This window comes from Telopea speciosissima, chromosome 7, assembly GCF_018873765.1.
Source record: "Telopea speciosissima isolate NSW1024214 ecotype Mountain lineage chromosome 7, Tspe_v1, whole genome shotgun sequence".
In the NCBI taxonomy this organism is placed as follows: domain Eukaryota; kingdom Viridiplantae; phylum Streptophyta; class Magnoliopsida; order Proteales; family Proteaceae; genus Telopea; species Telopea speciosissima.
Window position 1 is genome coordinate 30,438,233 of NC_057922.1, and position 13,048 is coordinate 30,451,280.

The following is a 13,048-nucleotide window of genomic DNA, read 5'->3' on the forward strand; positions in this document are numbered from 1 at the left end:
TGTCTATCCCTTCCTGCATCTGACAGTAATACATGAGGGAATCGACAAAATAGATTCTTCGCCAATGCACACATCAAACATGTGAGCACTCGCATTCGTACCCTGACATCACATGTCTAGGCATACCCAATGTGACGACCATATGATAAGGGTGCCCAACCCAAACCGTAGTCGTGACTACCATTTTAAGTAAAACTTACAGACACATAAAGCTTAAAAAGTGTATATCGCATGTGACAATATCAAACTAAAATGTATAAAAGTTCAATACAAAGGTGAACCGAGTTGAACCGAACCGAACCGGGTTTGATGGACACACACTTGTCCAACAGGAAGATGAATAGACACCTCTTCCTTTGGAGAGAACGAAAGTTACTTTTCTCATTTAGCACTTGGCGGGGTTGGGGATTGTAAACTGGGTAACGCAATTCCTCACGCTTGCACTGCCCCAAAATTGATATACATGTTCTTCAAAATCACTATTCATGGTTACAATTTCAGTTCAATCTAATGCAGCATGGGTTATTTCAAAAATTCAAAATTAATTTGAGAAAACAGAGAAAGAAAAGGGTGAGATCGACAATCACAGTTGGGGTTTTGGTTAGTGGGAATGGAGAACAGAGATGGGAAAATGGGTTTTTTATGGTTCGGATGGGAAAATGGGTTTTGTATGGTTCGGTTGTTAGTGAAACCAGAGATGGAGATGTGGGTTTCAATCGGTAGAGTTGAATAGGTGTTTAAGAATCATAAAAAATCAGAGAGAGAAGAGAGAGAGAAGAGATGAGTAGTTGAGATGAGGGAGAGAGGACATAGATGGTTTATCATCTTAGAAGAGGGTAAAGTTGGCATTTTACATTATATTATTTAACAGGATCTTAGAAGAGGGCAAAGTTGGCATTTTACATTGTATTATTTAATATCGTCCATACTCAGGGGGTGTGGTTGTATAATTTAAAAACATAAGGGTTCGTTCTGTATTTAAGACAAATCTCAGGGGGTCATAGTGTAATTTTTCCTAAGTTTTTCAATTCGTTTTTTCTCTGTATTTAGAAGAATTAATAAATTAAACCATGTGAGGCGGCTGTAAACTATACATTGCTTGGTTAGAGAGACTTATCTTTTGTTTGAAGGGGCATTTACTATCACTACCCTACACTTAGCCTATATTTATTAAAACTACCCTACCGTAAATTTCTTTTCTGATACTACCCTGTTTTTAAACTTTTACATCTCCTTCTACCCTCTTGTTTTTAAATACCCAGATTACCCTTCCTTTTCACCTATTAACTTGCTAATCTATTTAACCTACCATTCATCTTCTACTTTTTACTAATTTTGTCATTAAAATAGTAAAAAATGAAAGCACCCACCCGCTTCTTCTCTCCCGTTTTTTAGTCCATTTGTTTTTTTTTTTCCTCAATTGTCTATTTAACTAAATTTGTATTCAACATTTCGTCCTCATTGTTCTTCTTCGAATAGTTCATGATTCTAAGTATCGGTATCGTATCATCCGATATGGGTGATACGTACCGGTTTTGCTAGTCACTGATATCGATACTATGCTAATATCGTATCGATAGCACAATACGGATAAGGGGTAAAATTGTCAGAAAACTCATTTATAAGGAGATTCAGGGGTAATTTTGCCTGATCTAGGTCGATACCGTATCAGTTTTGCAAGTTACCGATACCGATTCCGATACCATGCACTAAAAGCATGGAATAGATCGACTCTCTTCAAAGCACCCCACTTCTTCTCTCTCTTCCTCTTTTTATTCAATTTACTTTTTACTATTTTTTAAGAGAGTCGATCTGTTACACGGTTTTAGTGCATGGTATTGGAATAGGTATCGGTAACTTGCAAAACCGATACGATACCGATATGGTGTCGGTCTGGATCGATTGCATCGGTTAAAATTACACCTGAACTCCTTAAAAAATGCGTTTTTTTGATCATTTTACCCCTTGTCTGTACTGTGCTATTGATACGGCATTGGCACGGTATCGGTGTCGGTATCGGTATCGGTGACTAACAACTCCTATACGTATCGCCTGATATGGACAATACGATACCGATACTTAGAACCATGATCTGTTCGAAGAAGAAGGACGAAATGTTGAATAAAAAAATCAAGTAAATAGAAAATTGAAGAAAAAAAAAAGACGAATGGAATAAGAAATGGGAGAGAGAAGAAGCGGGTGAGTGTTTTTATTTTTTACTATTTTAATGACAAAATTAGTAAAACGTAGAAGATAAATGAGGTAGGTTAAATAGATTAGCAGGTTACTAGGTGAAAAGGAAGGGCAATGTAGGTATTTAAAAACATGAGGGTTGAAGGAGATACAAAAGTTTAAAACAGGGTAGTATCAGAAAAAAAGTTTAAGGTAAAATAGTTTTAATAAATATAGGCTAAATGTAGGGAAGTGATAGTAATTACCCCTTGCTTTAATTATTTCAGTTACATTTTAATTTATCATAATATATGATTGATAATATAAAAACAATTTCTTTATATAAATTAACCTCAACCAAAAACGATTTAAAAGCTTTAGAATTTCGTTAGGAAAGGACTTTCAAAGACTTTGATAAGATCTAGTAACTCACATTTTATTTGAAAATAGACTGGACAATCACATTCTCAGACCTATTTACATGAAAAATATATATATATATATATATATATATATCCATGAAAATGATGAAGATATTTTATGACAGCTGAAACACAACATCATTGAAATAGCTACTAAGTTTATCAAAAAAAAATAGCTACTAATCAATACAAACACAGTAAGAGTGAAAGATTAAAAAAAAAAAAAAAAAAAAAAAAAAAAAAAGATATTTCATACATCTATTACTTGGACCCAAATAAATAAATTAATATTATTGGGTGAGAGTAAGAATATCAAAGTGGAGCCCTGGAAATCAATAATTGAAGCAAGCAAGATTGGTGTGGTACGTGGAGTCTGAATAAAATAATGAGAGATGATAGAGAGCAATCCTATTAGGGAATTTGACAGCCCCTCCTCTTCTCTTTAAATATATCCAAAGGAGTTTGGTGTGATCCCCCTCACTTTGCATATTAAATTTTTCTTTTTAAAAAAAATAATAAAATAGCAAATTATTACTTACGGACCTCAAACTTCTGTTATATATGTATATATTTTTGTCTATATCATCATCATCATCATCTAAGTCATATTTTTTAATTTTTTATAAAGGTCAAATATAAGAAGAATTTTGAACGTTACAAATTGGGCAAAATCAATAGAAAAGATATAAAATATTGTAACTGTGGGTCCCACTGGGTCCTTCTCCCAAATTCCAATTAGTATAATATTTTGAAATTTTGAGTAAAAAAAAAAAAAAAAGATTTGGTTAACATCATATTGAAGGAGAAAGAAGAGTGGTGAAAGAGCTAAGAAAAAGAAAATTAGGGAAACTAGAGCTGAAGCTTGTTGCTTCCGAGACAAGCAGTAATTACAGAATATACAACGAAGGTCTGACAGAAGAGGAGAAGGCCAATTAACTTGGCTTTGATTACTTAGATTTGTAGAGTTGTGGAGAAGAAAGTTTAACTCTCTCTTATTGAAAAGATAACATGATATCTAGGAAACAAGAAAGTTCTATTGCGCTATGAAACTATTACAATTGCGATGCAAAATAAATACAATACAGTAAGGATGATTCTCTTTTATCAAGAATTTTTTACTTTCTAAGGATTTAAGATAATCTTGCTATACCATGCGTTGTGACTATTTTGATTGGTGATTGAAAATCTTGGACAATGATCGAATGTCGTCGGTGGATATTTATTTTCAGAGTATAATTAATTAATTAAGTTTAATATAATATTTAAAAATATCTCTAAATCTATTTGACACTTGTGCTACGTACCCATCCCTCTCTCGTCGAGAATGGCGGATCTTAAATTTTAACCACAAGTAAGTACCCCCCCCCCCCCTACATAGAGATCCTCTGTCGGTGACTCGATCTCAAGCTCTCCGGCCATATCACCCAATTAATCAGCACCGTACTCGTCATGGAGGCACTCCGCTTATGCCGAGCTATAACGCCAGCGATCTCGATTCCAATATTAGCGGAAGTATTATCAGCGGTACATGTGTCGGCCGGAGAATAAAATTTTTTTTTATTTTGTATGAATGAGAAGGGGGGGGGGGGAAATAATTAATTAAAAAAAAATCACAATTGAAAGAAGGGAAGTGGTAGGGTCGTAGGGATGAGGTATCAATTTATATTGAATCAGATCATATATTAGATTAGGAGATTCTATGGTTGAACAGTGTTGGGAGGCGAGGACAAATGGCGTGATGCTTCATGAGTACTCTTCAAGTTGTTTAATGGTTTTTCGTTTGTTTGTGGTCAAGCTATTGGACTCGGCCGGAACAAATTAACCACCAAAAAAGTGATCTCTTTTTATTTTTTGGGATTGGTGAAATTTGCCTGCTTTGAAGAGTTTCACCTTTTAAGAGGACTATAAATATCAATTGTTCTGATTATTTCAGTTTCTGTGATGGTGGTTTTCTCACTTGCTGTCATTTTTTTTTAATTGGAAGAACTCGTGCACAAAGTCGAGCACCATCATCTCCACGGATTCGTCGCTGGAGAGAGGGTGGGGGTGGCGGAGGAGTTGCAGGGTAGGGTGTAGGTGGGTGAGGGCGTCGGGGTCAGGGGTCAAGGGTCAAGGGTCAAGGGTTGGGGAGGAAGGGAGCCGGGGTGGGGAAGAGACGATGATAAATTGATAACCGGTTAACTTTGGGAAAAGAAGGGATAATTTTGCCAATTGTAAAATAGTAAGGGAGAAGGGAACGTAAGAGTTCATCTTTCTTTTTTATTTTTTTATTTTTTTTTTGAGGGAAGCAGAGGTAAAACTGTAAATATAGTATAAGTTCAGGGGAATGATTGCCTTATCCCTGCCCGAGTGTTTTGCTCGAGCGGGGGTAAGGTGGTCATTGCGTCATGCCCTGTTTGTGCATCGCTCGAACCGTTACGATTAGAGCGTCTTAAAGGATCTGAATGAATTTTTGTCCCCTCAATTTGTCTGCCTGTCAATTTCCTCAATTCCCTCTAATAGAAGGAGATGGACATCACCAGGCAGTTTATTCAGGCAAGAGGTAGGATGGTCATTTCTACCCCCTATTAGATAGAATTAAAGAAATTAAAGAGCAGATAAATTGAGGTGATAATTTTCCGATCTGGATTGTCATCTAAAACATAAGATCATCCCCTGCCTCTTGTGAAAGTGAAATGGGTTTCATGACATATGCTTTCTTGTGATTGATAATTTGTTAGGGTTTTTGGAGAACACAAGTTGGACGATTGAATTTTTTGGGAGGGGATGAAAGAGATTGTGACGGAGACTTTTAGGGTGAGAGAGACGTTGGAGGGTTTAGGTTTGGAAAATAAATAAATAGAAGGTGAAGAAGAAGATGACGGAAAAGTATGTTTTGGGTGAAAATACAGATAACTGGCCTTTCTGCCTTTCACTCTCCGTCTTTGTTTTAATTCACTCATCGTTCAAATTTGCTCGAACTTTCATGCTACTGGGAATTACGAACAACAAAGTTCGAACAGAAGTTGCAGAGAAAGCTAAAACAGATCTGCTTCACGAAGGAGAATGGGTCCCCACAAATACCACCGTCACATCACATGTTTGTCAGCTTCTTTTTGGGGGAGTCCTTACGAAAATACAATTTTAGACCTTATAATTCATTGACACGTCGGATTTTAAGTTATAATAAAAACCCCCAATACGTCCAAGTAATAAAATCACCGGTCACCAAACTCCCACCTATCATCTTTCCCACGTACTGAACCTTTGTTGTACTATAATGGAATTTCCTTTTTTGGTAAATTAGAAAGGAATTATGCAGTTTGATAATTCTGTTTCAGGGCACGGATGCGGGAGAGTACGGGACAGGTGTCAGTGGGAGTTGGGCTGGTGGAGGACAAGGGTAAATGGTAGGGGAGAGGTGGGACTTGGGAGATAGATGATGGTGATGGGGGCGGGACCGGGGGAGTAAGTGATGAGAGTGTGTGACTGATTCCCATTTTTTGATGTGTGAACATTATCTTGGTTTAGGTATCTAAAACGCAATATGTGAAACATTGGATATTTTAATTGTAATTTCATGAAACGTTAGGTATCTTAAGTGTCATTTATCTGAATCATTGAACCCTCATATTTATTATTGGAAGGATTAAAAAGTATGCTACACCCAAGTGGTATTAAGGGATGAGGTACTCAAGTCTCAACAAATGAACTTTAAGGTACATATCTTGGATGAAGATGGGTATATTTAGATACTTTCAAATTTTAAATACTTACTCATACCTGTTAGGATCACATACAAAACTTAGAATGGAACATTATATATCAAAATATTCAATGGTTAGTGTGTGTCAAATATCAGACTGTGACATTGAACCAACTAAAATCGATCGATTGAAATCCTTATTGATTTGTTATTAGTTTTTTGTTTTCTAGTCGATCCCATTAAGTTGGGATAAGGCTGAGTTTATTGTTATTGTATTGATTTTGATTTATGAAAATTATTAAAGATTGAAATCGATTGGACCAACTGAAATTGACTGTTTGGATTACGAATCCAAAAAAAATTGATAAAAAAACAAAATGTTCAATGTTCTTTTTTTTGTTTTTTACAAATTTTCCTTCTTTCATTTATGAAAAAAGAAAAGACAAGACCCATAAGAGAGTGTTAAAAGAAACTGATAATGGTTCGAAATGAACTAGATACTTTATCAATATGATTTCAATCATATCGGACCTGGAATATACAAGAAATAAAAAAAACTTACCAAAATTTGACCGGATTGATTGTTTGACACTATCTACAATGGACCTTTGATTCCACCCTTAAGAGAGAGGGTTATCTGAGCAAGCAGGGTAGCCTACGCCTCTCACATAAATTTTTCTATTCATTTTTTCTGTGTGTTCAAAAGAATTAATAAATTAAACCATGTGAGGCAGCGCAGACTATATTGCTTAGTTAGAGAGACTAATCTTTTATTTAAGGAAAAATATTCTCTGTACCGCAATGCAGCCTGCGCCCAGACACATGGATAGCCTGTGCAAGGTGCAGGGTGGTCATTGCGTCCACCCTCACGTGCCTGTGCACAGACTACGCTATGACACAGAGAACGACACCCCTTTATTTAATTATTTCAGTTGCCTCTCTCAGTGTCCATTTTAATTTATCATAATATATGATTGATAAAACTAAAACAATTTCTTTATATATCTATATATATATATATATATACCTCGAATGTAATATCTCTTGGTCTATTCTATCATATAGTTGCCTTTTTTTGGTTTAGTGCAAACCCGGCCCCCCATAAAAGAGGAACTTAATTAACCTAAAGCAAAAAGTGATTTAAAGCATTAGAATTTCGTTCGGAAAGGACTTTCAAAGACTTTGATAAGATGGAATAACTCACTTTTTATTTGAAAATAGAGTGAACAACATTTTTCAGATCTATTTACATGAAAATATATATATATATATATATCCATGAAAATGATGAAGATATTTTATGACATCTGAAACACAACATCATTGAAATAGCTACTAACCAATACAAACACAGTAGGAGTGAAAGATATAATAAAAAAAAAAGAAAGATATATTGTATACATCTATTACTTGGAGTTCGACCCAAATAAATTCATATAATATTGTTGATTGAAAGTGAGACCATAAAGGTCGAAAACAGGAAATGGAAATCAATAATTGAAGCAAGCAAGCAAGGAAGGAAGATTGCTGTGGGACTGTGGCTCAAATAATGTAGTAACGTGGAGTCTGAATAAAATAATTAATGAGGGTTGGAAAATGATATCGACATGAGCTCATATGGCCAAAATAGAAAAGATAAAAATGTTGGTGTGGGTCCCACTGGGCCCTTCCCATTAATGTAATAGTTTGAAATTTGAGTAAGAAGTCAGACTTGTTTGTTATCATTTTTGAAGGAGAAGGAACATTTGAAAGCAAAGGGGAAAAAAACTTGTATTGGAGAGAGATGGTAGCTCAAGCCTTCTATCATCATTAAACTAAACAAATTTTACCAAAAAAAAAAAAAAAAATTAAACTAAACAAAGGGTTAAAAACGTACTCCCTTAAAATACAGCCAATATTCTTCAGTGACCCCCAGTGTTTTCCATTGACCTCCTAGATGGAGCCCTACCCCTTCCGTAATGCTATCCATAACCCTTACACCCTGAACTGTTGTTCCAAGTCTTAAGACTTAAACCTATAAGTGGAGAAACCCTAGAGGTGGTTCCAAATCCTTCTAATCCTCTAAGGCCCATAATTGGACTGGGTGCTATTGACCCTAGCAAAGATTGGGATTCTCCTCCCTGACCCTAGGAGTCATGTAGTCTCAAGGATGGGAGGCTGGAGGTGAAAATCCTTCACAAACTCGAACAGAGACTCGACGGATCCAACATTATGGTTCCATTCGTAGGTCCGTTCTGTACAATCTATTGACTAGCTGGGATGGAGCCAAGAATGAATTTATCTAGTGGTTCCATTCATGGTTCTGTTCCCTCTCGGATGTGTCTTAGGGTTCGAACAGATGCAGGAACGGATTCACTGAGAGGTTCCGTCCATGAATCCGTCCCTCTTATTTTCACTGTATGCCTGGACGGAGCCAAGAACGGACTCATCTGGTTGCCTCCGTCTGTGCTGTCTTGACTAAAACCTCAAATTAACTGTTGGGATCCATCATGGGACCTACCTATACTCTTCTAACAATATTCTCACGCATCCCCAGATTTCATAACCTGTACAGGAGAACGTGTATGGAGGCAAATCCTACTAAACACCCCAAGCAACGATCAAACAACTTGTGAGTGGGTTTTGGGTGATGTTTGGGCTTATTTAATATAAATTATACAATTGCTATGAGACTTGCATCATTATGAACATGCTGCATTCTTGCATATAAAATATATTGATTACGAATTGATGTGATGTGGTTATGTTTACTTTACATTATTGAATTGGTTTACGGTGTCGGGTGTGCCAGTGACGGAACCCCAGAAATGTTATGAGATTTATTGATTGTCATCATGCCCTATATGCGTCGTGCCGTGCTGGCACCCGGATAGTAGATGGAATGGGACGTTGATGCACCCGGATATAGGCTTCCAGTATTCCTGATTTGGAGGTTTCTCTTAAGGTTAGGGTTTCTATAGATTGGGACTAGCGCTGGAGTTTGTCCATTTGCCATTTGGGAAGAAGATTACTTTGGGGTGAGTTCTTTGTGTTGAGGGTTTTAATTAGATTAGGTTTCAGAAATGGAAGGAGAAAGGGAGGTGATGTTGGCTGTGGTGCAAAGAAAAGTGGAGCAAAAAAAATAGAAGAAGATTAGGAAGAGGCAGAGGGTGGTGATGGAGGTTGATGGTGGGTGGCGGTGGCAATGGCAGTGGTGGTGGTAGTGGTAGTATTGGGGAAGATGGGGGCATTTTGGTCTTTCCTCGTTCTTGCTTTGCGTAAAATGGAAGAGAATGGGTATATCTACTCATAAGGGCATTTTGGTAATTATGTCCTAGCAAGGGTATAATTAACTGTACATTACCCATGGTAATATGGGTAGGTTGGGGTTAGGCTCTTAAGAACAAATAGTGGGATAAAAGGGTATTTTCAAATTAGGTTAGGACAAAAATATCTTTCCAAGTAATGAACAAATAGGACAGGGCAATTAGGTCTTTTCAAATTTTAAAAAAAGATAGAAGAAAGGGTAGTTAGTCAAATTTTAGCATTTAACGCCTAAAATTAATGGTGTTGACTTAAATGACTTTAGGGGGATAAAATAGAGGTGGTACGTTGAATTTTCAGGGGGTGCGTGTGGACTTGTCAGAACCCGCCCCAGGAGCATGACGAATATTGGGTGCATTTTAGGGGGTATGTGTATTTAACCCAAAAAAACCTCAATCTCCTACTTAATTCCTCTTAATAAAACAAGAAAGTTAACACAAAAGATATTTCAATCCCTAAAAACAAGAATTTCATACCTCAAGGAAAGGAGAAAACACAGTGGACCAATTTGGTGTGTATAAGACATCTTAAAGAAAAAAAAACAAAAGAGAAAAGAAATGGATGGAATGCTTGTCAATTTCACCTTTTGTTTATTTTCACCATTCTGTGCAAAAAAAAAATATATTAAAAAAAGGGAATATTGTCCCGGCTGTTGTAAGACATGATCTCACTCACTATCTATATATTCTATTGTTTGTTAGATCTAATAAAAATATTCAAAATCAAAAAATAATGATGACCACAACATGACATGAAGAACCGTTTACGGAAAATTAACATGCCGTGGGGGTTTGAAAGTTGAATGATAAAGAAGGTCAAAATGAGTTGATGAAGATCTACAAAATATGACAAATTGATTGAAAACGGTGGTACAAAGCACGTGGAAATTGATAATAGAAATAACGTGAACGTAAGGGGTTTTTTTTTTTTTTTTTTTTTGGTAGAAGACGTGAACGTAAGTTAGCAGCCATTTGAGAAGGTGTTTCGTTTGACGATATGGTAAAATCAACGATAGAGGGCTTGAGCTCTCTCCAACATTTATCTTTGGCTTGTTTTTTTAATTCACCACAGATGAATTTCTGGTAAGAAGGTCAGATCCCGTGGTTGAAGAGATTCTCACTTCACCATAAGATGGGTTAAGAAAAAATTGGATCTTAATTAATTTTGTATTGAAAAATACAAGAGGATTATACAGACTGCCAGACTAGATTTCCATTCCGACAGCTCTATTTTTCAAAATCCATGGTATGGATCAGGCATATGACTGATGCAAATTAATTAATAATTAAAAAATGAAAGAATATTTTCTATGCCGGGTTCAGATTACGTTCAGACACATGGGGTGCTGTAATTGTTCGAATTGCATCTCTCACTCCATAAAACTCTCTATTAAACTCTTCTAAATCATTTATAGAAAGAGAGTGGATGATTGCTTAGATAATTTTGCCCAAATTCAGAATCCATCAAGTTGAAGGTGAAGTCTTGATCAACCATAGACAAGAAGAAGGGGTTGTCTGTTAAGGAGTAAGGATTGATAATGATTGGTTCCAATAACTTTTTATTGCCCAGAATTGAAATTTACACTTCACGACTCCCCACCTTCTCGTTACAGACATTAGTACTCTCTGTTCTTTCTTCTCTATTTGTTCCCTCTTCCTTACCATTATTGAGTCGGAAGCTTGAAGCCACATGTGACAGGTAATCAATCTTTAATGGGACACAGGTTCCTGACAGAGACAGCTTAATTGATGCAAATCGCATGTGATTTCATCGAGATGGAATCAGATCAGAAACAAGAAAAAAAAAATTTAAATCTGCCATTTCCGGGTCCCTTTGAAGCTGTAATTTATGATCTCCAGAAGTATGATTATGACCTCAGTATTCAAGTGGTGGGGTAGGAGAGATTTCAATCTGCACCTGATAGAGTTGGTGGGGTGAGTTGTTTACTTGCTGGCATGGATCATGGAGAATGAAAATCTTTTTTGTACTTAGTCTTGATATGCTACATGCTCTGATTCCTTAAACATTGTTCTGCCCCTCCTCAGATTGCATCAGTAAATTTTTTAGTAATCCAATTGGATCAACCAAAGACATTTAAGTCAACCTAAAAAATTAAAGAAACAGCCTCATGGGCTTTTTGGTGCAAGCCTAAACTAAAGCAACCATATTCAAATATGGTTTTAAGGGCATTTCTTATTGTTAGTAAAACACTGATAGCAAAAGAAGAGGACAAAGAGATAGCTCGAGTCGAACGAGAACTCTCTATCTTTAAGACAGTATTTACACCCTATTACTACACTGGGTTACAGCAAATTTGCCTCCCAAGATAAAACAAGCTGGACTGATTACTGATTTGTAGAGATAGTAATCACTTGAAACTATTAGAGAATTGAGAATTCGTTAATGCTTGACTGACTGAAAGAGTCCAACAAAAATTGAATGATTTGGGCTGTCCATTTCACCTCTGTTTATAGTGGTGGATGTATCCTTTCAAGACACCTCATGGAATGGGTGTGTCCATTGACATGAGTGGATATGATTAAAAGATTCTAATCCAAGCACTTATATGTAAGTGTCTCTTGAAGATACCCCATGGTGACATGGTGTAGGTGTGTCTTTTGGATCAATGGATTAGATTAAAAGATTTCAATCCAAGTACTACGAATGCACCTATACAAATGAATATGTCTTTTTAAAGATGACCTAAAACCGTCTACACAATTATTGAGAAAATTCCAATACTTCTCTTTAGTTTTTCTATTTATTTATGGAGGCTATCTGCCTGATGCATATTTGATTATGCTACTAAAATCTGTGTGAAGAGGAGGGTCTGTTTCTTCTTTTTCAACCTCCTCTGTTTCGATTGATCTCTCTGATTCAGATTCGTCTTCTCTCTTTTGAGTAGATAGATATGGCCATTGACCAGGATATGGAAGCTTGTGAGAACAAATTGCAGGGAAAGATAACAGAGCCTCTTTTACAGAATGGAGCAAATGGAACTAGCAAAAGCACCAAGGAAGATTTGTGGATGGTTTACTTCAGCACTTTTGTTGCTGTTTGTGGCGCTTTCGAATTCGGGTCTTGTGTAAGTGCTGATCCTTTGCTCTCTACTTTCCAAATCTGTCTTGCAGAGGGCTAAGATAAAGAACTCCTTAGCCTCCTTGCTTTGAGATGTCATTCAGTGAACTTGGAGCAATCACAGGCTTTGGTCTTTGTTTATTGATTTCTGAACTCTATCATTGGGTGATGTAATGACTATACAGATGCAAAGGGCAATACTTAGTTAAAACAAGGCTTGTTCCCTATCATATTCATCAATTGAAAACTTTTTGGGTAAAATTGTGTTGCTTTACTGATACATGTTCTTTTTCTTCAGATTGGTTTTTCATCTCCAACTCAAGCAGCCATCACGGAAGATCTGGATCTATCGATAGCAGAGGTTCTTTTACATATTTAATCATCTAAA

General features: G+C 36.4%; 1 protein-coding gene across 3 annotated transcripts in view; it reads left to right on the forward strand.

Moving 5' to 3' along the window:
* The first annotated feature begins 12,368 nt into the window (after positions 1-12,368).
* The window catches only part of LOC122667035 (sugar transporter ERD6-like 7), a 43,053-nt gene continuing 42,373 nt past the window's right edge, over positions 12,369-13,048 (forward strand). For all 3 annotated transcript variants that reach the window (XM_043863206.1, XM_043863205.1, XM_043863204.1), the window contains exons 1-2: positions 12,369-12,667; positions 12,959-13,021. In XM_043863206.1, the coding sequence (XP_043719141.1) occupies positions 12,494-12,667; positions 12,959-13,021 (237 nt within the window). In that variant the 5' untranslated portion in view covers positions 12,369-12,493. The remainder of the gene's footprint in view (positions 12,668-12,958; positions 13,022-13,048) is intronic.